This window comes from Lycium ferocissimum, chromosome 3 (assembly GCF_029784015.1).
Source record: "Lycium ferocissimum isolate CSIRO_LF1 chromosome 3, AGI_CSIRO_Lferr_CH_V1, whole genome shotgun sequence".
Taxonomy (NCBI): Eukaryota; Viridiplantae; Streptophyta; class Magnoliopsida; order Solanales; family Solanaceae; genus Lycium; species Lycium ferocissimum.
The window spans coordinates 2183202-2209409 of NC_081344.1; the positions used below are offsets into that span (position 1 = coordinate 2183202).

The 26208-nt window shown below is 35.3% G+C and overlaps 2 protein-coding genes and 1 pseudogene across 3 annotated transcripts; 2 read left to right on the forward strand and 1 right to left on the reverse strand.

The window, feature by feature from the left end:
• Positions 1-693: 693 nt before the first annotated feature.
• On the forward strand, positions 694-8766 carry LOC132049216 (protein ZINC INDUCED FACILITATOR 1-like). 2 transcript variants are annotated; one of them, XR_009413067.1, is made up of 17 exons: positions 694-1074; positions 2376-2416; positions 3816-3876; positions 3952-4054; positions 4185-4287; positions 4525-4578; positions 4671-4733; positions 5243-5292; positions 5412-5487; positions 5831-6046; positions 6159-6246; positions 6379-6464; positions 6562-6669; positions 7321-7365; positions 7459-7547; positions 7985-8265; positions 8344-8766. XR_009413067.1 is itself a non-coding variant. In XM_059439934.1 (17 exons), exons 1-17 carry the CDS (start codon positions 915-917, stop codon positions 8436-8438), a joined length of 1560 nt encoding a protein of 519 aa, XP_059295917.1. In that variant the 5' UTR covers positions 699-914; the 3' UTR covers positions 8439-8766. The 2 variants fall into 2 exon arrangements, 1 of the variants encoding a protein (XP_059295917.1); XM_059439934.1 differs by having other exon boundaries at positions 699-1074; positions 7985-8028; positions 8266-8766.
• Positions 8767-12420: 3654 nt separating this feature from the next.
• On the forward strand, positions 12421-16812 carry LOC132049220 (uncharacterized). The gene is made up of 3 exons (XM_059439939.1): positions 12421-12942; positions 14984-15108; positions 16238-16812. The coding sequence occupies exons 1-3, from the start codon at positions 12558-12560 to the stop codon at positions 16439-16441; spliced, it is 714 nt and encodes a 237-aa protein (XP_059295922.1). The 5' UTR covers positions 12421-12557; the 3' UTR covers positions 16442-16812.
• A 574-nt stretch (positions 16813-17386) lies between these two features.
• LOC132049218 (ABSCISIC ACID-INSENSITIVE 5-like protein 2) lies at positions 17387-21693 on the reverse strand (annotated as a pseudogene).
• Positions 21694-26208: the final 4515 nt, after the last annotated feature.

Genomic DNA, 26208 nt, shown 5'->3' on the forward strand with positions numbered 1-26208 from the left:
AATTATTCTCACTTGTGGAACTACACTGGGTATGTTGTTGTTGTTGTAAGCAAAGTTGGAAATTAAACTGCTAAACTCCTTTGAAAGGATAGTTTACATGTTTTAACAGTTTTTTTTTTTTTTTTTTTTGTAATCGTGTGATATTCATTAGTATGACTACATTAAATATTAATTTGAACGAGAAAAGTTGGAAGTTGATAAGTTTTAATTGTTGCGATCGACGTATTTTGTACTTAGGAGATAATGCTAGCAATGTTATTAGTAGGACATGTTATTGGTATTTGATTAAGAAAGTATGGAGCATAATGAATATCGTAAAACTTATTTGTGTAACATAATTATAATGTGTATAATAAGAATTAATCTTTTTTTAAAGAAAAAATATTGTTGGTAAGTGGTCACAATGTTATACTATAGTATAATGAATAGCTCTCTCTATATATATATACCAATATTACCATACATATAAATGGTACACATGGATGGAGACATTATTTGCAATGCCACAAAAATGATATATAGTGACTAGTGAGTACCGTTATGTTATATGTTGATAAGATTTGATGACTTATTTTAGATCATCAATCTTAAATTTCGGGTCAAATTAAATATCTGTCACATACTCGGGTTAATATATATGTATGTATGAGGATTACTGTGAAACAACAGAGGGTGTACTTTATTAATGTTTGTTGCATGAAATTGAATATAGCGGGGAATGATAGGGACCTTCCCAACCACTCCCAATTTATAATTCCTCCCCATACCACACCCACAGGCCGCAGTACTACGTAAGCTTTGCAGATACTATATACTCCCTACTACTATACTAGTAGTAGTAGTAGCAGCATATATATATATATATAGAAGAACTCATCAAGTGAACAGATCATTCGAAAGAAGAAGAAGAGGAAATGGGTGATAGGAAAAGAGAGCCGTTGATGAAGAAATATGAAGAAGAGTATGAATATTATGAGGATTGTCCAGGTTGCAAAGTTGAGCAGCTTAAACGCTCCGACACCGGCGTCCCTTTTAAACCTGTCTTCTTCATCTCCGTCGTCACTCTCTGCGGCTGTCAGCTCTCCTCTCTCTCTCTCTTTTCAATGTACAGAATTTGATGTGGATTTTTTTTTTGTCTTGAAATTTGAATATTATGTACAAGATAAATTAGTATAGAGTAAGAGATTTTAAAACTTAAATGATTCATTTTACATATCTTACTCTCAGTGTCAATGGAGTCATTTCGATATGACCTAGTAACTTACAGAATAATCAACTTTGATAAAGAGTAGAAGAATGATTGCCTGTATCATTTGCTTCAGTGCGGAAGAACCCCCATGTCCCCAATAAAAAGCCGGCATCCTTCTGTCGCATGTTAGCCACACCACTCCAATAATAATTAAGGTGCATGGCAGTCTCAATTTAGTGACATGCAAGACGGCAATCAATAATTTGAAATTGGAGTATAGGATATATATATGAGTTTTTTGAATTCCTATCATTTTTAGAATCTTTTACTCTATAAATTTTCTTGTTTAAATGTTCTGTTCCTTGTTATTTAGATTTGTCTATGGACGTTCGCTACTAATGGAGTAATTTCTGCTTAAAACTGTCTAGTAGTCCCTGTTGTCTCTTTAAAGATTTTGAAAGATTGGTGTCTAAAAGCTGTCATTTTTATGAAGATATGGCCCTTTGTGGTGTCATTTGTCATCCCATATGCGACTTTCTTTTTTGCCTCCACAATTTGTCCTTTCTTGTGTTTGCCTTCTATTTATCTTTATCATGATTTATAAGTTAAAACAATATTGCTGGACTCTTATGAGCATATATTTTGGTCATATAGTAATATAATAATTACAAGTGTGACAATTTGTAGGTCCATATTTGTTTTTCTCTTTTCTTTATGCCTCTTTTGTCAGTTTTAGGAGCACTGGTTACTGCATCCGGCCAGCCAAAAGCTTGGTCTACTCGTTATTTCTAAGCCAAATGTTAATTGTTTTCACTCTACTTTTTTTATTTCCAGAATAATTTTAAAACTCTGTAGTTCCTAATTATAAGCTTTTCGTGTAGTTTATAATTCGACATATATATTTTGTTTAAAAAATGGGAAATTGATGATGCTGCAAATTAACTGCATCTTATGGAGATTCTGGCCTATGGTTGTCTTGTTTTTGAGCTTACGAAGGTCTACATGGACAAATTCTAAAGACATATTATGCTTATACTAGTGCCATTTTATTTTCCAGCACCTTTAATTTTGATCTCAAACGAAAAACATAGCCATTAGAAAAATAATTTTGCAGGTTACATTTCTTCCGTGATACCTCTACCCTCTCAGAATTTTGCATTAACTTCTCTTCTCATGTCCTTTGCAGCTTTGCCGATATCATCTCTCTTCCCTTTCCTCTATTTTATGGTACATATCCATTCTGTTACTCAGTTTAATCATGTGACTAAAGCTTGCATTTCTTGAAGTATCTATACTATCCAACTTCTTCACCTGCTATTGTTTACCCCGGAATCGGGTAATAAGTTGAATTTGTAAGTGAGGTACAGGATATGTGGATAACTTAAATCTATTTTGTGTTTGTGAGAAATACTTATGGATTTACGTGCTTTTAATACGTGTATATGAATATATATATCAATGCCTTGAATGAATATGTTGCTATAGAAGATTAGGCTAACGGTGATAGAAGAATAAGCTAAACCCACACAAAAATCCACTGATTCGGACAAGAGAGAGAGAAAGAGAGAGAGAGAGAGAAATGATGCTTTAATATATATTTGCTATTACAATGTTCTTGATCTTGAAAGAGCTAACCCCTAAAAGTAGGGAAATGCCCCCTATTTATAGTTTTGCCCTATGGGCCTTGTATACAACAGCTATAACGTGCATTAGGCTGCTTAAATACAAATGAAGCACAATTAAGAGTTGCCTATTTGAGCAGCAGAAGAAGTTGTATTATGTCAAACAAGAACACGTTAAAGAAAACTATGAGCGAAACTGTGGAGAAATCAACTGAATTTAGACAATCAACATTTGGTGAGATACAAGTGTGTGATGTTATAAGAAGCACCTATGCACTATACTCTTTGCAAATGAAGGAATATTAGTAATTAGTAGTTTCATGTCAATAAAACCAGAAAATTGTACTTCCATTGAAACTAGCATGGTTTGCAAATTACCAAAATCAATTTCAGTTTAATACATACAGAAGTCTGAGTTGGAGAAACCCATCATTCATAGTTGACACCATATAGCTAGGTGACTCTCTTATTTACGTAATATAGTCTATTTCATTATGTATATCTTTAATTGGCAAGAGGCTTCTCCAACTATGCTTTCCATTAAAACCTCCCATATATAATCTCCGACCTTTTTCCACTTGTACTGATATTGGGCGTTACATTTGAGTTTAAATGCCAACTATACTAACTTTACCTCTAATAAACACTTCTATATGATATTATCCATATTGAGCTTCCGCCAATTGTATTAACATCTCAGCTACCTATAGAAGACTGTAGAAACTTTACTGTCTTAATCAGATTTTTGAAGAGAAATAAAAATATATATTGCTGAACTCCTGATTATGAGTTGCTATGGCCTATGGTAGCAGGAGAACTACTTTTGTGCATGCATCGACTTGGGTTACTAGAAATTAATTGCACTTAGAGCTTCTTAAGTAAACACATTTATATTCTATTTCAAGCATATTCCTTGAGTCTTAGCCATTTATGGCTTATTCTTCCTGTATGTGATTCTTGATCTACTAGTGTGTACCCGCAATATTAACATTTGACTCCTACAGGTCAGAGATTTTCACATTGCAGAAAGGGAGGAAGATATAAGTTATTATGCCGGATATTTAGGTCAGTATACCATTCGTCATCGCTTCTGAGTAATTTCAGTGTGTTCTCTTCTTACATGCGTACCATTTCTTGAAGGTTCTTCATTCATGTTGGGAAGAGCTTTGACTTCTATTCTTTGGGGAATAATTGCTGATCGTTATGGTCGAAAGCCAGTTGTTGTGATTGGCACAATTACAGTGTTAGTAGTGTGGTTAATCACTGTCCTCGTGCATAAGATTTTGACTGCAATAAAAAATTTCAGCTAACTTTCAATTCTGTTTATTTCATTCAAGTTTGTTTCAATTTCTTATACGCAAATTCAACTGCAGGGTTATATTCAATGCGCTCTTTGGCCTTAGTACCAACTTTTGGATGGCTATAGTTACAAGGTTCCTTATAGGCAGTTTGTGCGGAATAATTGGCACAATGCGTGTATGTCTTTACAGCTACTTCATGTGAAATTTTATATCAGCTATTAGCATCTTATTATTCAGGATTGAAATTGTGATTTGCATTTTGAGTTTTTACTGGCGTGTATCAACTAGTTTAGTACTATCTTTCTTGTGGTCTTCTTTTCAAAATAGAGTATGTGCATGCTTACTGGATTCATTCAATTTTTCAGTTGTTTAATACTTGAAAATTAACATTATTTGATTTCAATGTCTCCAGGCTTATGCTTCTGAGATTTGCCGAAAAGAATACCATGCTCTGGGGATATCTGCTGTGAGTTGCTTCTCTTTTCCTTTTAAACAGCTTTGTTGCATATCTCTGAGACCCTATGCTATAAAATGTTTTTAAACATTTTATTTATTTAGGTAAGCACGGCATGGGGGTTAGGCTTGGTGATTGGTCCTGCTATTGGAGGTTATCTTGCACAGGTACAGTACTTCTTGTGGGTGCAATTGTTGGGGTTAATTTTTATATAGTGGAGACTGAAGAACTATCTTTTTGAGAGAAGTGTTTCATCGGAACATTTTATGGTCCAAGTTTTAGTCTGTACAATAATATCACATATATCTTCTTTTCCCAAATATTAATCTTGTTCCTTGCCAACCTGATTTCACTCACATGTTGTTTAGGGAAAGACTTTCTGGCCTAATTGCATTTATCTATGATCTTGGAGTTTCCTCCACATAATGTTTCATGAAAATAATAAGCTGACCTGATTCATATATGGCATTGGACTAAAAACAACGTATCATTTGCTTAACATCTCTTCATGGCTTGAAACTGAAGCTGAATAGGGATCCTACTTAATGTCCAAATCTACTAACATAAGCTTTTAGAAGCTCTAGTCCTGCTTTACCATATATTTGGAACAGTTTTTGTAATTATTATGTGTATGTTCGCTGACTAATAATTCTCCTGTCACTTATGTTGTTTCTAGCCTGCAGAAAAGTATCCCAGAGTATTTTCCAAAGAATCCATTTTTGGGAGGTAAGGATGATCTTCCTGTAACTATTGAGAAGAATTTGGTTTGGTTCTATCTGTTTTTTTTCCTGGTTACATTCCTATCATGGCGCTAAGAAATGTATTGTCGGTTCTCTACCTTGCAGGTTCCCATATTTTTTACCTTGCCTTATGATATCAGTCTTTGCATTAGCTGCAACAGTAATGTCCTTTTGGCTTCCGGTATGGCTTCTAGTCTTATATATGTTTAAGTATACTTATTTTCTGATTTTAAGTGCCTTCTAGGCTTTCCTTCATAAATATCTTTCCTTTTCACATTTCAGTCACTTAACTCGTGATGATATTCCATAGATAAGTACCTCATAATTCTTGAAATGATCTGTGCCAATCCATGGTTATGAGCTAAAGTATCTGCCATAGCTTTGTTTTTTTCTTTTTCTCTCTCTCTTTTTTTTTTTTTTTCTTTCAACTCAGTGCCTGACATAGCTGATCTTCTGTAAAATATAGAACCAGAATTATTAACTGAAATAGTTTCTGCTGTTTGACTACTTCTAACACGTTGCAGGAGACACTGCATAAGCATAACAGAATAAAAAAAGAGCAAAATAATATTCATGCAGTTGCAGAAGGAGCTCAAAATGGTTTAAATGTGTCTGAGAGCATGGAGCATTCTGAACGCAGAGCCCCGAATTCTAAACAAAACCTTCTGAAGAATTGGCCCTTAGTGTCTTCTATTATTGTCTACTGTGTATTCCAGCTCCACGATATTGCCTATTTGGAGGTAGTTTATCCTTCTTTCAAAAAGTATTTCAAAATCCAAGGAACCTTCTGAAGAATTAGCCCTTAGCTTGAACAAACTTAAAAATATATCCTATGATCGTGTGCATTTTCAGATATTTTCACTTTGGGCTGTCAGTCCAAGGACCCTTGGGGGTTTAAGCTTTACGACTGCTGATGTTGGACAAGTTCTCGCCATCACAGGTATAAAGACACAGCCCAAATTCTGCAGGACAATTTGTCTTATGTATTCTAAAGCTTTTTAGGCAGATTATATTGGAAAAATGTGCATTTTTTGATCCGGATATAATATTAATCGTCTTCATGATCTACTAGGCCTTGGTTTGCTACTCTTTCAGCTGCTTGTTTATCCACTGGTGGAAAGGATTACTGGGCCTGTCATGATTTCTCGGGTTGGCGCAGTATGCCCCTGACTGAACTGCCATGTCACTTATATTACCACTTCCAATAAAGTTACCTTTTCACTCTTAGTTTAAATTGAACTTACTCATCTTTCAGGTTTTAAGCATACCATTGTTGGCAAGCTACCCATATATAGCTTTATTAACTGGTGTTGGCCTCTCCATAGCGCTCAACTGTGCGTCTATGTTAAAAAATATTCTCTCCGTAAGAACTTTTTCCTTAGATCATTGACTTCTTCAGCTTCACGAAGTTATTGATTGATAGAAATTCAATGCGGTGCTTTTGTATATATCCAGGAATAATTGCTTGTTTTTCTTTTTGTTTTTTGAATTTAAAATGCTATTACTTCCATTTTTATTATGTATGCAATATGATTCAGAAATCAATGGTGCATGATGCTGAGGAGAAAGAGATGACCGATTATTTTTACTTAATTCATCTGTGCAGCTCTTTTCTCAAGTTTATGTTAGATTTACGCTTTGTTAAAATATTTGACCAATGCACTCAATGCCTAAGGTTCTTAGTTGATTTTTTTTTTTTTAATCAGTGCTTCTTAGTTGAATGTAATTGAGCTGTGTCTTAACTTTCTGGTTCATGATATCTCCAATTTCGTATACGTGAAATTATGAATAAAACATATTTTTCGTATTTCCTCAAACACTTACTTAGTCTTAGTTCTTCTATGCAAGAAGTGAGGTTCATTTAGCACCAGAATTTCTCCTCATATCTTTTTTTTTTTTTTGGTAACAAATTTCTTCCTCATATCTGTTCAACTACCTTTGTTTGGCTTTTGCTATTTCAGTATATCGAAGTTGTTAGTTTGGTATAAGTGGTTATTTTTTCATGTTTGATCAGGTATCAATTACAACTGGCTTACTAATCATGCAGAATAGAGCTGTGGTAACTACCTTCTACCCATAAGCATATTTTTTTCATTATCTATATAATAGTGATCAGTAAAGTTCATGAGTGAGTAAAATGTTTTAACTTCAGTCCCAGGAGCAAAGAGGAGCTGCAAATGGCATTTCAATGTCCTCAATGTCTCTTTTCAAGACAATTGGCCCAGCAGCCGGGGGCTCATTGTAAGTTGTTCATTTCTCTTTATCGTCTGCTGATCTTCAAGGTCATTTTTTTGCTTATCATGAGATTGCCGGCTCTTGAATTTGCCAGTGTTTTTCCAAACAAACCTAGCACCATATATATGTCATACAAATGAATGTAGTGACAGTTCTTCTCTGCTATTCATCTCCTTTAAACACAACCTTAGCTCTTATAAGTACTTCATGTTTGGCCTTAATCGACAAAGGGTCTGAGCTTAACCTGGTGTATTTGTTAATGCTAGAGTCGCATAGTGATATAATCAGATGTCCGTTTTCAGTTTAGCGAATTCGGGATTGTATCTATTGGTAATGTAATATGGTGTATGTTTAACTCGAAAGTTAAGTTCTACTATCTGTCTATGTAGACGTATAAACAAGATTATGTATCGTCACTCTCTCATGATCTGCAATTTATACAGATTGTCCTGGTCACAACGGCGTCAAGACGCTGATATTCTGCCAGGTAAGTCGACTTAGTTTATTGAATTCAAGCTTGTGGCCTCACTACTTAAAATTCAAGTGCCAAAACATTTTACTTACAAGTTACAACAAGCGTCAGTTTCTTTTGCTCCCATTATATTGCTTTTGTGAGACAATACTAGTGTACTCTATGGATTATCTGACGGCCTACTTGGATGCACTTTAACACAAATGTTGAGCCCGATAAACTAAACAAAGGCAATATGGTGCTGTAATACAGGTGATCAGTTGGTTTTCTTTGTTCTCAACATTATTGAGTTGCTCGGCCTACTTCTGACCTTCAGATTCTTTCTGAAAGAACCTGAAGACAGCGATATTCCTAATTCAAAACACGACTCTTTGGATCAAGAAAATGGAATACAAGAGAGGCTCGTGTTAACGGAATTACCCTGAAGTACCAAAAGTAAAAAGTTCAGGTCAGAAGTGAAAAGTCAATCGCCAGCACAATATGCTGCAGAAGTACAAGTGCATGACTTTCAAAATAGCATATCACTTCAAAGAGTTGAACTAAAGCTGGTTAAAAATTCTCCGGATAATTGATTGTAAACCTTCATCTCCATATCACAGATTTATGTACGCCATGGAATGGGAAAGATGCAATTTTTAGGTGTATCTTAGAGAATAAATGAATGTTTGAGCCTCATGAATTATGTATAGTTGCTTGGCAAGTTGGTACGTCATATAATACAAAATCAGGTGAAAAGAAGTGGATTTGCGGAAATGCAATTTTTTATGTGGAGAGCATTATTCAGCTTCATCTTCAAGATAAATTGAGTTTCTAAACAATACTACTCTATAGCTTACTAATATGTTTAGATGAAAATTTTCTTTTTATTATATCATGTACTTCTAAAATTTAGTATTTAAAATGTATCGTTAGTTATTGAAAATGTGCTGTTAATACAACTCTCTATGTCAAAATGATGTAATAATAAACGGTAAATCTTTGGCATCCCATTTTTTGGCAGACAAAGATACCTTAAAAAACAACATATTTTTGTCCTACCTATTATATTTAGCTGATTTATGTTGGTTTCATTGTTAGGGTTAGAAATGTTCCATTTAGGCATAAAAACTTGAGATTACGTTGATTTATGTTTGGCGATTTATAAGGTAAATTTCAGAATGCAATTTAAGCTAACATCATCTTCCAAATCGTCCTATATCTCAATTAGAACACATATAAATTGCATGTTACATATCATTTTGCATATTTTAAAATTTTTCATAAAAATTATAAACTAAGGGGTCGTTTGGTTGGTGGATGTAATAGACAAATCTTCTATATTCTATATGAGATAGAGTACAAATGGTGCAATAAACAAACCTTGGACTAATTGATACCCATAGGCCATAAACAAACACAAGATAAAATAATCTCATATTTTATCACACAATTATTATCTTTATCCCACCAACCAAACGATACTTTTTCTTCACTAATAAAAAGAAGGCTTAATGCATATGCGGCCCCCTAGACTTGTTCCTTTTTTCCATTTTGGCACCTCAACTTAGTGTTGTTCCTATTGAACCCCTGAACTCATCCTCAAGTGTGTCTATCAAACACAATCTAACTTACATAGTATTTCATCTTCAATGTAGCAACATGCTAATCTATATTCTAATTTAATTATGCCATCTTTTAGCTAAGATTAGTAGCAATTGAGAGGATAAAAAGGAGTAGCTCTTAATTAAGCTAGCAGTGGAAGAGCAGAATGTCACACCCCAACCTTGGTGAGGCGTGATTGGCACCGACCTTACTTTAAATCGAGCGAACCAACTGATAACTCGCATCCTCTATGTCTCAAACGGCAAAATAAGGCCAAGAAGGCCAACTATGAATATAATATCATGCGTACGTATATATACAATGGGCCTGCGACGTCCACATATCCACTAACAAAACATAACTGAGCTGTACACAGGGAATGCGCAAAGCCTCTATGAACATGACTGAAGTACACAAGTCGGGACAGGGCCCCCGATATACTCTCTTGTCACAAAAAAACACATACAACTCAGACTCGGCAATGCTCCAGGAAGAAATGGAGCCCATCAATCAAAACTGGTACCTAAAAGCAGCCTATTGCGGAAGATCCTCGTCCCGTCTGTCTACACCTGCGGGCGTGAACGCAGTGTCCACAAGAAAGGACGTCAATACGAATAATGTACCGAGTATGTAAGGCGGAAATGTAACATAATCAACATATGCTGCAAAGAAAGAGGATAAGAATCAACCTGGCACTTTCGACTTACCGATGAGAATCTAGTACGTACGTGTTTAATACTCTCATATCTTTAACCGCATTTATGGACAATCACCGTATCTCTAACTTACTTCTCGTCCTAGTGCTAACGCCCAAGTGATGGTGGTCGCGCAACCGCCGTAGTAACGTGGTAACATCGCCTCGGTCGTAGACCAGTGGTAATTATAATCAACATCATAACTAAACTTCTACAAGTAATCTCTATACACTTCCCGTGGTCATCACTTAACCCGTAAGGTCTATATAATCACAAAAGACTTATAAGCACAACTCAGGCAATTAGTACTTCTTCCCACTTGACTAGGCCGTAACCAAATCCTAAGATACAACATGAACCTCTCTTCGAACATTAAGTACCTCGTTAGAGATCTTCTGCTAGCATTCTATTCATGTCCTATGAAACATCCCTTAAGAACCTGTTTCTAAACTCGTTGGATTATTATTAGGGAACCGTCATCATGAACACATCTCACCTTGAAGGAACAAAGTCATAAGATGAGATCAACATCAATAGCCGTGAAACAAGCTCAAGGATATCACAAGAACATCGGGAACTGTAAGCTTTGGTACTTTTAGAAACAAGGTTATTGAAGATGTCATATATAGGTTCACAACAAAGGAATCATGCCTTAAGAAAGAAAGGTTTAGCCTTAACATACCTGGAAGCTTACTTTCCGACTTTCCAACTTACCTCTTGTCTTGCAATCTAGTTATGATCGTTCGTAGTCGTCTAGTAATCTACATATAAGACCATTCATACTATTGTTAGGCGCACCATCATACACTTATCTCATGCCTTTAATTAAAATCCATTTAAAATCTGCCGAAATTCGGGTAGCATCTCCCCCGTTTATATGCCTAGCCCGAAATCACAATCCAGCAACCAACAACAACAACAACAATACCAACATCAACAACATCATTTTCAACACCATCATGTTCCATAAACATCCCACACGATGTTTTCCAAGTTCCACAACTAACCAACTCGTTATACGACTATTTAACAAGTTTATATCCGTAAATAAACCGAAACTAACATTAATAAGAAGAGATTCATACCTTACTCCCGTTAATATTGCGATATCTCCATTTTCCCCTTGAACTTGAGCCAAAACTCGTCGCTATACGATTTTATAATCACAACTATACGCTGTTCGGACTTAAATCCGGAGATTTCACTTAATTTGCGCTAAAATTCTATGGACGGAAGTTGGGGGATTATTCTAGAGAGTTTGGGATATTTTGAGAGGTGTTTGGATGAAAAATGAGGGGTAAAACCCCTTTTATAAGGTTCTAAAGTCGGTTCGGTATCGTAGCAAATGCCGGCTATTGTAGCGCGCGTTTCTTCTCGTCCCTGGCCTAACTTGTAACGTCCATAACTCTCTACTCCGATGTCATATCGACGAGCGGTTTGTTACGTTGGAAACTAAACTCGACGAAATTCATTTTAGGCTTTTGAAACACCTTAAAACTCCTAATATACTAGGAGATATACCCCTCCAAAGTTGGCCCAAAAATTCTGTCCAAAATTCTACCAATTTCCAAATTTTCGACAAACTTGTTTTCTTCGATTTGCTTGGTCCCGGAACCTTCCGAAACTCTCCATACATGATATTTATCGTTAATCATACTTGATAATAGTCATGTCCTTTTGTTCCAAGGTTGTCCTTCCCGGTTACGACTTACAAGATCGTAATTCATCCTTTACTCATACAATATACTTAATAATGCTTCGTTCCTCATAATCCAAAGTTGTTTTACTTAGCCATAGCTCGACATACTTACGTTCAAATTTAATAAGTGCTTCTCTGAAAGTACGGGGTGTAACACAGAACCAGCAGAAACCGACACATCCATGACCTAAAGAGTAGCTTACCACATGTCTAAAATATTTCTCCACCTTCATTTCCCCAATTTAATTTATGCTTCTAATAAAAATCAGATTTAGTGGGTTTGATAAACACACTTAAGGATGAGTTCGGGAGAAATAATGAGGTGCCAAAATAGGGGGAAAAAAAAAAAACAAGTTTAGGGGCGGCATATGCCTTAAGCCTAAAAAGAATTATACACTAACAGAGTTTGTTCAGGCAAAAATGTAGTACATTATTATGGGAAAAGAATTGAAAAGACAGGTGCAAAATCCAAGTAGTAGTAGGGAAACTCGACTGCTCATTCTTCAGGCCATACATAGAAGAGAATAATGTACAAAATAATAACAAAAAAGTGAGGGAGTGAGAGAGAGATGGCAAATCCAAGAAGGACATCATTTTCCCCTTCGGGTAACCACAACCACCCCCAACTCCCAATCTCCACCGCCACAAACCCATTTCAGAATCAGAGCCAAATCTCAACATTGATGAACTCACTCAAATCTTTCCTAAAGAAACCCCATGCTTTCCCTTTTCTGCTTTCTCTCTTCCTTTTCCTCACGTGGGTTTCCCTGAGATTCCAACGTACTTCTACCCCTCAGAGAGAAGAGTGGCATGCCAAGGTGCTTCAATCTGCTGGAGAGTCGTTTCAAGAAGATGAAAAAGCTAATCTTGTTAGGTTCTCAGCTTCCTCTTCTGCTATTGCCAAAGACAAACGTGGATGGTTGCTCAACCCCATTTCCCTAGCTCTTGATTCAGGTTTCACTTTCTCTTTCTATCTTTCTTAAAATTATGTTAATGCCTGAAGATATGATTAAATATGTTTTTTGTGGATTAGCATCTCCAGGTCCTTTGATAGGCATAAAACATAGTCTTGGTAGCAACCACCAAAAAAACAGAACTTGGGTTATTTCTCATCGGCTGAACTGATAAAGAGTCATCAAAAGCAACAAGGAAAACTGAGCATTTTTGGTCAGGCAACTAGTTAGAAACACCCAGAGGGCAACTAAAGTTTAGTTTTTTTTTTTTTTTTTTTTAACTGATAATATACATAGCTTCTTCTGAAGTGAAATGGATATTAAGGATTTATATAGCCTAGCCAGACTATTTGGAAAAAGAAAAAAGAAAAAAAAAAAAAAGCTTAGTTGATTGATTGTGCAAAATACAAGTGTCAGAAATTTAAGAAAATGTGCAAGTCTCGAATTGATTTTCTTGTAAAGATCAGGAGGCTAATCATGTGAGGGTCTGAGCTTCCTCTTCCATTGTTACCAAAGATAAGCGTGGGTGGTTGCTTCTTTTTTTTTTTTTTTTTTTTACCACTTTTCCAAAAAGTTACAGTTTGTAGAGGGAGGGGATAGCCTGGCCCTCTAGATTACCTTGTGGGTCTGATGCAAGCAATCAGTCCCTACAAATTTGAGGAAAGTGAGACTAAAAACAACATCAGTTCCAACCTATAGTGGTAATAAAGCTAAAATGGTCATGGTGGCTCCACTCTAAGCACACACGGTCTTTTTCTCCTGACTCGGAAGGTTGGTAGTTGCCATCTATTGACGTTAAGTAAACCTTTGATTTGTCTTGGCATTGTACCAAAACTAGTGTAGATGTGTGTCTCTTGTAGTTGATGACTTAAAGAAGCTAGCTTGTCCGCAACTTGATTGGCTTCCCGAAAGCAATGTTGAATGGTAATTCCTCTCCCTTGAATCAGCCTTTGGATATTTGAGATTGTTTCAGCAATTCTCCATGGAACTGTCCAGTCTCCTTGAGTGCACTTCTGTATGAGTAAAGAGTCAGTTTCTCCCACAATGAACGACATACCCTGCTCTATACACCATTGCAGTCCAAACAATAAAGCATGAGCCTCTGCCCAGTTGCTATATCCTTGGCCAAGTGGAAGGCTGTATGCCATCAAAGTTTTTCCAGTATAGTCCCTCACTACTCCTCCTCCTCCACAATTGCCATTTATGCAGCTTCCATCACTGTTGACTTTGAGGAAAGGGATAGATGGCTTCATCCATAACACTCTTTTGTAGCATATTTCCACTAGTTTGAGGTCAAACAACTTGCATATGTCCTCCCAAGTGTTCCCCACTGCAACCCCTTTGAAGTGAGCTTGCATAATTTGCACAATGTTAAATGTAATTAAGCTTTTAGACCTCAGAACTGAAGGTTTTTCATTGCCAAACTTGCTAGCACATCTCGACCTCCACAACTCCCAAACTATGATATTTTATCTTGCCCTTGATTTAGGAAGCTTCGTGCTCTCTTTGTCTTTCTCTCTCTAATTAATGCATAGAAGACCTATAATTTCTCGGAGTCCATGCGGGCTTAGCGAAGAACAAAATGTTATAAAAGCAAAGAACGCATGCTGGAAATACAAACTAGTCGGGATTAAGGTATATTTGTTTAGTGTGAGATTCAGAAATTTTTTAGTCTTAGAGAACCCCCAATTTGCTTTAAAGGAGAAATTTTTGGGTATTGGAATGAAAGGATCCAAATAGAGGACTAGATATAGAAGATCCGCGTAGCTTACTCCAACTAGTTTGGGATTAATGTATAGCAGTTGTAGTTGTTGTAATGTTAGAAAATTATGAAAATGTGAAAGTTCAGAATTGGAGTACAGAGGGGAAAGTAGATGGTGTTTCCTTTCCCTTTTACCCCGATTTAAGTTATTACTTAACTGCAAGATGAATTTAAACAATTCTTTCTAAAAAAGGTAAAGAAGAAGATGATTTTAAACAATTTTATTTGTCATTCTTCAATTGATTCTCCTATTGACAGAGGGAAGTTACACTTGCTGCAGGTGGGGCAGCAGGTTGTGCTTCAGTTCATTTGGGTGAGATCAGATCTGGTGGTCTTAGAGGCAACCACAGACACCACACATGCAATGAGACATTTGTTATTTGGGGAGCTAAGACAGTATTCCGGGTATGTTTTTCCTCTTTGTAATCTCAAAGTTGAAAGCTTTTACAATTCTACCTATCTTAATAATTGGTGAGTTACTTTAGATCCTTCCGTTTACTATGTTTATCTGTAGGGAAACATATTTTTCAGTTGCACATAATCCAGAAACATGAAGAAATTTGAAATGTTGGTGTTACAGAAATGAATTTGATTCCATTGTAGTCCCTGCAACGCGATGTATTTACCTGGGGTAGAAGAGATAAGTATCTTGCTTATAATTGCTTTTGGATGAATTGTGCATTGATTAGGAAATGAATTTAGTACAAATGTGTCAAACAAACTGTCTGCTCCGCAGGCTCTTCAGGAATCTTAAATTTCAGATGCTGTCACTAGCCCAGTGTATTTTTGTAGTTTTCCCATATTTTCAATTAAAAGAAACACTGTCAGACCTTGCACATTACTTTGTATGCCAAAGTTACACTCGTGGAAGTGACTTATTCTGATGGGGTGTATTTCTTGAAGTCAACCCTGAGCCATAATCAAGCTTTCTTTCAAGTTCTTCAAAATCTTCATAGTCTACCAAAAACTTGCTCAAGTTTATTTGTTCCCAGTAAGCCATAATCATTTGCTTTTTGTAATTACGTTTTTCAGTACCTAAGATACATTTTGAAGACCATGAGTGTGGGTGATTGGTTTTATGTCTCTAATCCTTCCCTCCCTCTTTTCTATTTCCTTCATCCAATTTTTGGGGTTCTCTATATTTATAGTCTCTCTTTACTCACCATTGAAGCAAGCATTCTGCTGATGCTTTGGAAGTGTTCAATGTGTCAATTTTTGCAGCTAGCTCCTCTAAAACTTCCAAAGCATGATTTGCTGCTTATTCATTACTTCTGAATCAAATGAAAGGGAAATGAAGATTAAATAAACAATTATAGCTACTTTTCGAAAGAAAAACCAATTATAGCTATTAAATCATCTCATCTATTACTATTACATTTCCCATAGAATTGTCCTTTTGAATGAGTAATCATGTTTTCCTTTAGAATTGTCTTTTTGAATGAGTAGTCATGCTTTCCTTTCCTTTCTTATGGGTTAGGGTTGCAAATTGGTTATATATACCCCTCCTTCTCTTGATTCACTAACTCTTTTACAGGTGGAAAATGATGCGGTAAAAAAAGGTTACGCGGAAGTAATAATTGGTGCAGATGAAGTTGCTGTTGCAGTCAGCCCCCTTGGAACTGCTCATGCTCTAGTAAATGTTGATCCTGTGCAAACTACTTACTTCATGGGGTGCCAGGATAGTATAGTAAACTACAATGGCTCAACAACTGACTTTAATGTATGGAAAGATCTATAGGTTTCCATTGTTATATTCTCATGGTTACTCCAATAAGGTAACTGAAGTTTAATGCGTCCACATCGAGCTGGGCCTTTTCTTGCCAGGCTTTCAAGATGATGGTTTTAAAGGGTGTGAATTAGTTTAGCTAGTGTAGATCAGGAAACACTAGGTACATAAGGCATATATGTTATTCACTGGCCTTCTTTTTTTTTTTTTTTGTTTTTGTGTGCTTTATGACAAAAAGACGTAAGCTCAGGTATATCTCTACAGGGTACAGCTTGCCCGTCCTCTGCAGCCTTTACATATTGAAAGCAGTTTTCTGAAGTCTTGAAATTTAGCAAATGTGCATGTTCAAAGATTTTGCTCGTATATTAGTTGCAATTTAAGCATTTGCATCTATTTTCAAAGCCTTTTCCCCTTCTTTAGACTAATATTTACACAAATTAAATTCATTATGTGTTATATGATGAAAGGGTGTATGTAAAACTAATCCAACTTGTCGAATATAATGGGACAAAGGAACTGTGCATGGATGATCTTGCATAGGGATTAAATAGTAAGAAAATAATACTCAAAGTGTGCTTTTGTTATGTAAATTGGTACTTTTTAAAAGTCATTTTTTTCGTGATGAGATCATTGCTTGATGTTCTGTTGCTTTCGAATGAAAGCAAGCAATTTATGATTTAACCTCTCGAAAGGAAAAAAGGTGGCACTATTTGGAGCAAATGAAGCAATTGGAAGTCAAATGATTGTAATATCTAAAAAAACATAAGCTCTGCCAACCAATTCAACAACCATTTACATTTATGGAGTCGAAACAATATGGATTAATAGGGAACCTCCATTTTTTAGAATCTCATGGTTAAACTATCCCAAGTTTGATTCAGCAAAGCAGTGGCGTATTCGAGTATTTTAAGTTACATGAAGCAAAAGCAGTCAAAATCGCAGAAGGAAAAGAATGGGGAAAGAAGAAAATGAGTCACTTGATTCTTAAATAGAGACCGAGTCCAGGCAGTTTTATGGCCTTTGTATCTACTAAACGATGACCCTAAGCTATATATGTCCTCATTTTCTAGACACATAAACTGTAAAAAAAAAAAACTACCAAAACCATGTTTTCAGTTCCCAAACTATTAAACTTCACATACAAGGACACATTACATATGAGGGGGAGTACACATCGACAATGAATCACTCGGAGAGGTTACCAAGGCAGTCTCCTGAACAAGGATGTTGAGAAAGAAAAACTAGTAGCTGTTGAAATTTGCAATGACATTAAAAGCACCATTCATATACATGAAGTTATCTCAGATAGGGCCTGAACTTGTTCTGCGGAGCTGATACTTAGGCTCTGGAGGTGGAACACTTGGTAAAATATTCTCAATCTCCTGCAGATAAAACCATATTAAACAGGTTAACTCTGAAAGTGAATGCCGAGTGCTGACCCTCATAGGAACTGAAGGGAGGCAACTACCTCTGAAAATTGTCAAGAGACAACTCGACTACAAAAAAAACTACTTTGCTATTTGAGATAATGACATTTGCAGTTTGCCATGTCAGCACTTGTGACTTATTCAGAAGCATTTGAAGGGGTAAACACAATCCAAATTAACACAAACTAAAAAGTTGGCATGGCCAAGCATAAGTCTTACCTACACATCCGACAAGTTTATGTAACTAAGTAATGAGTCTTTGAATGACCAAGTATTTTAAATATCTAAAGCATTTCTTTATTTGGCATGATATGGGGCTAGTTCAATTTGGTTAGGAATTCCTATAGCCAAACCAAAAGCATAAATACATTGAGAGTCAGAAGGTTAGTTTTTCTCTTTTCTGTGGTTGCTTATTTTCTCTTTTGTGAATCTGCATTGCAATAATATACAAGGAAACAATCCAATGAGATTCACCAAGTTATTTGTTCGGATGATCCTCGTAATTATTTATAAGTTTAAGAAGAAAGTGTTTTCAATTTTACCCATAATACAGAGATGGATTTGAAGTGCAGCAAGCTGCAAGAGATGGATAGCCCAAGTAAAGAGGGGTCCTTACATCTATCAGTTTCATGTACCATTTTGGTCTAAATAAAGCATAAAGTGCACTTCAGGTGGAAGATGAGGTAAAGCCTAGAACATTGCCTGAAGGACTAAACAAAAGAAGAAGTTAAGTGTGTGAAGTTCTTCACTCATCAACCTCATCAATTGCCCTCTTTAAATCAATGGGAACTCCAAAGGGAAAAATTTAACCCCACCTACTTATACTGGATAGTTAAGAAACTAACAATAACTGCAATCTAGAACCATATCTTAGAGTGTAGCTGGATATTTAGCTTAAAAAAGTTGAACTTTCTGGCTGGATCTTTTAGCAGCCAATAGTGTTTTTCCTAGTCAATACTTTCACAGAGCAACATCAAACTTGCAGTTACAAAACTACTAGGTGCTTGTACTTTCTGATTCTCCCGACTCACTAAATGTATCATTAAACAGAGAATTAGCTTAAAGTCTCATGGACAACAACAAAATAAAATAGAAAATACGAATGAGAAAACCATTTGATTTGTAGAGACAAAATAGATTGAAGACAGCTCCTCTTCTCAATGGCCTTCATATCATTTCAACTAGGTAATGGGAAATTCAATAAAATGATTAGATACTGAAAACATTTTAGAAGTCTAATGAAGATCCTTTTTTTTTTTCACACCTATAGTAACTTTGACATACTTTCATCACAAGACAACAAATCACTTGTTAATATAAAGGCTATGCTGATTGATTAACCATCTTAAGGGAAAAAAAATGAAACAAAAGGAGAAGGCATGAATCACCAAGTATTCCTTCTGTCGATAAATGATTTAGAACATTTTGTTTCACTGTGAAGGAAAATATCACGTCCAATTAAAGATTTAGCCAATGAACTTAGAGAGTAACTTTCAACAATCGATAGACCAGATTCAGTGAGAGATTCTTCCACAGAGAATCAAAGAGAATCTGCAACTGTATGAAGAAAATGATATCGCACCGACAAATTTTGCCCATACGTTTCCTCACGTGTTAAGGTTGTGGCTTACTTAGTGCACATTGCCATTGCAAAATCATGATAATGACAGGAAAGATGTAATTATGACATACCTCGAATATCTTTAGAAGAAATGCAAATGAGTGCTGAATCATGCATGATTTATTTTAATTTGCAAATCCTACCTTTTGTCGCTTAAGTCTTTCATTCTCCTCTTCAAGCCGTGAAACCTTGTTCTCTAATTCCTGGGTGTAAGCCTGTCAATCAGAAGAGTAAAATTTCACAGGCACAGAGATGATAAAGTATATCCCAAAGATATGCAAAATAAGTAAAAGCACCTGCTTTCTTGCTCGTGACCGAGCTGCAGATTCCCTATTTTTAATCATCCTCTTCTGCCTCCTTTCGACACCCTTTTCAATCACATCATCTGGAGCAACTCGCTTTCTTCCAGATGTTTGTGTGTCTGATAATGTTCCCATTAAATGCGATGGAGACATAGCCACCTGAGTTTCATGATGAGGTGCATCGATAATTGGGTTAGCAACAACAGGTAAAGGCTGTTGAACTGGATGGCCTGGCATAAAAGCTGGTAGAATATTCTGCTGCTGTTCTGGTGCCTGATGCATTGGCAGGGGTTGATAATGTGGCCACTGAGCTTGTTGTGTCAACGACATTGAATCAACCCCTGAAACTAAACCAGAAATTCTCTTGCCTTGGGTCTATTCAGCAATAACTCCAGCCTTGACCAAGAAATCCTCCAGAGTTATCTCACCTAAAGTAAGTTGCCTCTCCTGGCTTCTCTTATCAACGCTATCTATTTTTACCCCCTGCTGAATATCTTGCCACACCTCATCGACAGTCTTCTTGCTGAGATCCCTGGACATTGTAATGCTTGATTGTCGCTGCAGAGAAGCCCCGTGCTGCACTGCCACGTAATCATTTCCCCCCAGTTCTTGGCTAGCCTCAATAGTCCATACAGTTTTAACAAACTCATCAAGATTCATGCTATTGAGTGGTTTCCCACAATTCCCCAATTGATTTCGAACTTCATCAAGAGTGAGCTTGTACAGTGATCCTTGCCTAGCCAAAGCATTTGGCTTTGCTTCTTTTACACCCCCATCACCCCTCTGAGATCCCATCCCACGAGTTACCATTCACCAGTACTTATTATATACTCCCACTCAACTGATCAATCAACCAATCCAGAAATCAATTTCAAGCCCCTCTATTCACCACACCAAAAGCTAAAGTCCTAATCTTGAAATGCAAAGCCCAATGATTCACAGCTAGCAATCAACCAATCCAGAAATCAATTTCAAACCCCTTTATTCACCTTAAGAAGAACTGAAGTTCTAATCTTGAAATGCACAAAGCCCAATGATTCACAACAAGCAATCAACCAATCCAGGAATCAATTTCAAAACCCTTTATTCACTGCAAAAAGAACTAAAGTTCTAATCTTGAAAATGTGCAAAGCCCAATGATTCACAACGAAGGACATTTGTTCCACGAGAACCCCACAGAAAAAGAAAAAATTTTTTTATCACTCCCTACCATAAAAGCCATGCAACAGAGATTCAGAAGGAGAGATTTGGGAATGGCAACATATAAGAAAAAGGAGGGGCGGGTGGGGGGGGGGGGTGGGCGGGAGAAACAGAAAACAGATCAAGTCCAAGAAATGGTGGAGAACATCATACCAGTAAATGGAAGAATCAGTCAGAATCCATTAGCTTGCATGCAGCAACATTCACCCATAAGAGAACAAAAACCCAGAAACTGAAACTCAATTTCAGGAGAAAACAGATACAGAAAGTAGTATAAATATTAATATTGAATACACAAGTAGACCCAGAATCCTATGTATAAAAATGGATATCCAAGACCACTACCAGAGAAGAAATTAAAGAAAAATCAGCCCTTGGTTTCATCAACTGCACTAGTACAATTTATCAGTGACCCCCTTTTTCTTGTAAAGTTTTTGGCTTTATTTATGAACAGTTTTAGAGCTTCTGTTACACCTGAGAGCCAAGCATGCAACCTTTTTTGTCCTCTTTTTGGTCAGACACAACCAAAAAGAAGTTGTAAACCATTCAGTGATTACTAGGTACTCTAGCATTAATTAATTAATGCTGCAGTTTTAGTTTTGCAAAAAGATTATGAATTTACGTGCACCATAATTTGGACAATAAATTCACCCTTGAGTGGGTTCAGAATAAATGAGTACTAAGGATTCATGTAATCACACTTTTATTAGTTTAAAGTTGAAATTGTTGATTGATTAATGCACATATAAATATAAAAAATAGAATTGAGCATATTTATTCAGAGAAAAGAAAAGAGGGGAATATATTAGAACGATTCCCTTGTTTAGAAGATTTAAATTTTTTGTCCCATCTGAAATAATCTTGCTAAGTACTTTTGTAACAGCAATAATTGGAGCCTAGACATATTCAACTTAATTTAAAGAAAAGTGTTACGTTTATTTGATTGGAGATGCTTAGATAAAAAAATTATTTGTCCCTTGTTTATATCAAACAATGCTATTTTATCATGATTAAATCATATATTAACGTAAAAATATAAATTAATAATTTAGTGATAGAGTTGATATGTGAAGACTGGTATTCTGCATTCATTTTTAAAAAGAAATTCTTAGGATAACTATTCAAATTTAAGTACATTACTCTCATTTCGAAAAACATTATGTACTCTCACTGCCTAAAAAATAACCCCACACCATTTCATGAAATTGAAGCTTGAGGTTTTTCAGTCATGTCTTCGTTAACCCCAAACCTCAGTCATGTCGTAAAAGTATATTATTTGTCTTCGTTATGTGCCGTTGTCTCTTATTAATAATCGCCATATACAATTTTAAAGAATGTCATCCAATCCTGCTAACGTGCCGTAAAGATTAGTAATTATTAATGAGAGATAATTTTTAGGTAAATTATTTTAGCGTTTAAAAAGTAGACTAAATAGTTTTTATTGTTAAAAAAAATTGATATGTATGTATGAAGAATAGATACACAGAGGCGGACCCACGTGATAAGGAGGGAGGGCACGTGCACTCGGTAACTTCGGGAAATTTTTTGTATATATATGTGATTTACCTTACAAATGTATAACTGTGCACTCCTATATACACACGAGCATTTGGTGAACTAGCTGAAGTGTTCACTTCTCACAGCCCATGGGAAGCCCATACCCAGGACTGATTCCCCAAATAGTGGTCTCCCTTGGATATTTTTTGTTAATAATCCTCTTTTGCACTAGATATTGTGCTTTTACCCCAGAAAATTAGTATGCACAAATGAGATACCTAGGATCGATCCTACAACCATTCATATGGTTTGCACAACTTTGACCACTGATCTACCACTGTAAGTTGGTTCAACAATGTTAACGTCTAGGTATTAGATCTTAGTCATCATTGGTAGTTTAGCTAGCGTCTATGTTAAGACTTAAGATAATGGTGTCCGCGCTCTTTAAATCCTGGGTCCGGCTCTGTAGATACATCATCATTGTAAGATAAGAAAAAAAATTATTATCACCAAGAGAATTGCTCAGATGGTAAGCACCCTTTACCTCTAACCCGAAGGTTGTGGGTTCGAGTCACCAAGAGAGCAAAAGCGAGCTCTTGGGGAGGGGTAAAAAAAAAAAAAAATCGAAAATGTAAATTGTACTAGTTTTTAACACTAGTGATTAAAGAGACCCGAAAGACATTTCTACTATATTAGAAGCATGAGTTTGGAGGTGGTTTGGTCATCCACCTCCAACTCATGTAAAAAAAAAAAAACGTCGACCCCATATTAAAAAAAAAATGGACCCCATAATAAAAAATCAAGTAATATCAAAAAAAAAAAAAGTGGACCCCATGTTAAAAAAATCAAATATGAAAAAAAAGCGTGGACCCCATATTAAAAAATCAATTAATATAAAAAAAAAGTGGACCCCATATTAAAAATCAAGCAATATCCATGTAATTCCCAAAGTATGCATTTTTGAACGACTGTTCAAGCCCCTATTAAACTTTAATGTGGTTGTCTCTTACTTATCTCTCCCTCTAATCTCCATAGCTTTTTTAGTACTCCTATAGTACTAATATTCAATAGACAGAGAAAGTACAGGTAAGGATTACTTTTTCAAAAGTAATTCTGAATATATTATTATCAAGCTTCATTTTTTAAAAGTTACTATTACAACTGATTACATTTTGTAGTTCCATGGGTGATATCTTACCTCACCAACTATAATTCTATAATCAAATTAATTGAATATTGTTACAACTGATAAAATAAATTACTCGGATGTTTATTGCAGTACTGTTTAATATCCTAAAAAGAAACTAAGATGGGTATTACATTCTCAAAAGGCATTTTCCAATGTCTTAAGTTTCTAATTATATACGGAGCATCATAATAGCCAAAATAATTTATTAGTACATACTTATGATAGGTTAAGTAAAAAAAAAAAAAAAGGATAGAAATTTTATACAGCATCTATGCCCATGTTATATGACACAATATACATAATCACCGTATGAATAAAAAGTTTCACGTTTTAGCCGAGGGGAATGGTAGTTCAAATGACGTTTCCGTATTTAGAAGTAGTTAAAAATTCAATAATTTTTGAAATTTTGGTTCAAATTTGATTAACGCGCAGTTTAAAAAGTGTCTATTAGCCTTTTTCTTAAATAAAGTCATATAAACTGAAACAAAAAAATAACATCATGGCACAAATTATTGAACCCGTGCTCTCAAAATTTCTATCTTTATATACGTTACTTTCAAGAAATATTGTAGAATATATCAATTCTTTTTATAATTGCATAAAAATAAAATTATAAATATATGTTGGGCACGGGCTCTGGTATGTAGTAAAAATAGAGAATCGAGCATGGTGAAAGGTTTTCTTTTTTTTGCGCGGAGTGCCCTTCTTTTGGGCTGGTCTTTATATTTTGCCCCTCATTTATGTCTTCTTTAAATTTTGCCCTTGCCGCCTTTTTAATGAAAGTTTTTTGACGAAATTATCCTTACCCCATTAAAATCCTTTTTATTTCGTCATTTGCCCCTTTTTTTTTTTTTTTTGCTTCTTCTTTCCTCCTCTGTTTTGTGTTTGTCTCATATGTTCTAAAACGTAGGTACGAATTTGGATCTTTTGCTCGTTTCAATATTTGTTTTTATGTTAAATTGTTATTTGTTGAATTAATATCTTTGTCTTCATCGTTTTTTATATTTAATTGATCCTTTTTTATTTAAAATGATAATGTCTTGTTATAGTGTCGTATGATTTTTTGAACTTTAGTTTCATTCCCATGTATATATTTTAGTTTTTTGAATGTCGTATTATGAATGTCGTAATATGTTTTAGTTGATTTTGATATGCGTTTTAGTTTTCTCTTTGTTGAATCATTGAAGTTTTGCTCGTGAATGCTTGCCGTTTTATGTTGTTGCTTTTTGTTTTTATTTAATAATCGGTTTTTGTGAAGAATGTGTTTGTTTGAGGCAACATATGCAGGTCCGTGAGAGTTATTGATTTTTGAAATCGGTTATCTTGGTTCGGCATAAAGTTATCTTGTTCCGCATAACTTCATGAATTAAGTTAATTTATGTGTGCTTGGTTTTATGGTGTTTTCTTGTTAATAATTTTGATTTTTATGCAATCTTATGTGTTTTTGGTGTTGTTTTGTTAATAATGTTTTGTTTTGGTTATGAAAAATGAAAGTTTGCCTCTCATGGCATACTTTGTAATTTTTTAAAGTGAACTTCCTCCCCCTCCGGGACTTGTCTAATTCTTAACACTTGTGTATTTTTTTGTTTTGGTTATGAAAAATGAAAGTTTGCCTCTCTCACGCATACTTTGTAATTTTTTAAAGTGAACTTCCTCGCCCCTCCGTGACTTGTCTAATTCTTAACACTTGTGTATTTTTTTGTTTTGGTTATGAAAAATGAAAGTTTGCCTCTCACGGCATACTTTGTAATTTTTTAAAGTGAACTTCTCGCCTCTCCGGACTTGTCTAATTCTTAACACTTGTGTATTTTTTTGTTTTGGTTATGAAAAATGAAAGTTTGCCTCTCACGGCATACTTTGTAATTTTTTAAAGTGAACTTCCTCCCTCGACAGACTTGTCTAATTCTTAACACTTGTATGTTTTTTTATTTTGCTTATGAAAATGAAAGTTTGCATGCTAACAACATACTTTGTTCTTTTGTAAAGAGAACTTCGCTCCTCCAGTACTTGTCTAATTCTTAACACTTGTGTACTTTTTTATTTTGCTTATGAAAATGAAAGTTGCCTCTAACAAAGATACTTTGTTCTTTTGTAAAGTGAACTTCGCCTCCTCGGCATACTTTTCTAGTTCTTAACACTTGCGTAAATTTTGTTTTGCTCATGAAAATGAAAGTTTGCCTCTAACAAAGATATTTTGTTCTTTTGTAAAGTGAAATTCGCTCCTCCGCATACTTGTCTAATTCTTAAAACTTGTGTAATTTTTTATTTTGTTTATGAAAATGAAAGTTGCCTATAACAAAGATACTTTGTTCTTTTGTAAAGTGAACTTCCTTCTCCTCCGACATACTTTTCTAATTCTTAACACTTGCGTAAATTTTTATTTTGCTCATAAAAATGAAAGTTTGCCGCTAACAAAGATACTTTGTTCTTTTCTAATGTAAACTTCGCTCCTCCGCATACTTGTCTAATTCTTAATACTTGTGTATTTTTTTTTTTTTGCTTATGAAAATGAAATTTGCCTCTAACAAAGATACTTTGTTCTT

Coding starts and splice junctions, on each gene's coding strand:
- LOC132049216 (XM_059439934.1), top strand. CDS start 915: ATGGGTGATAGGAAAAGAGAGCCGTTGATGAAGAAATATGAAGAAGAG. Junction 3,877..3,951: donor TTATTATGCCGGATATTTAG/GTCAGTATACCA, acceptor CATTTCTTGAAG/GTTCTTCATTCATGTTGGGA. Junction 6,047..6,158: donor ACGATATTGCCTATTTGGAG/GTAGTTTATCCT, acceptor GTGCATTTTCAG/ATATTTTCACTTTGGGCTGT.
- LOC132049220 (XM_059439939.1), top strand. CDS start 12,558: ATGGCAAATCCAAGAAGGACATCATTTTCCCCTTCGGGTAACCACAAC. Junction 12,943..14,983: donor TTCCCTAGCTCTTGATTCAG/GTTTCACTTTCT, acceptor CACTTGCTGCAG/GTGGGGCAGCAGGTTGTGCT. Junction 15,109..16,237: donor GAGCTAAGACAGTATTCCGG/GTATGTTTTTCC, acceptor ACTCTTTTACAG/GTGGAAAATGATGCGGTAAA.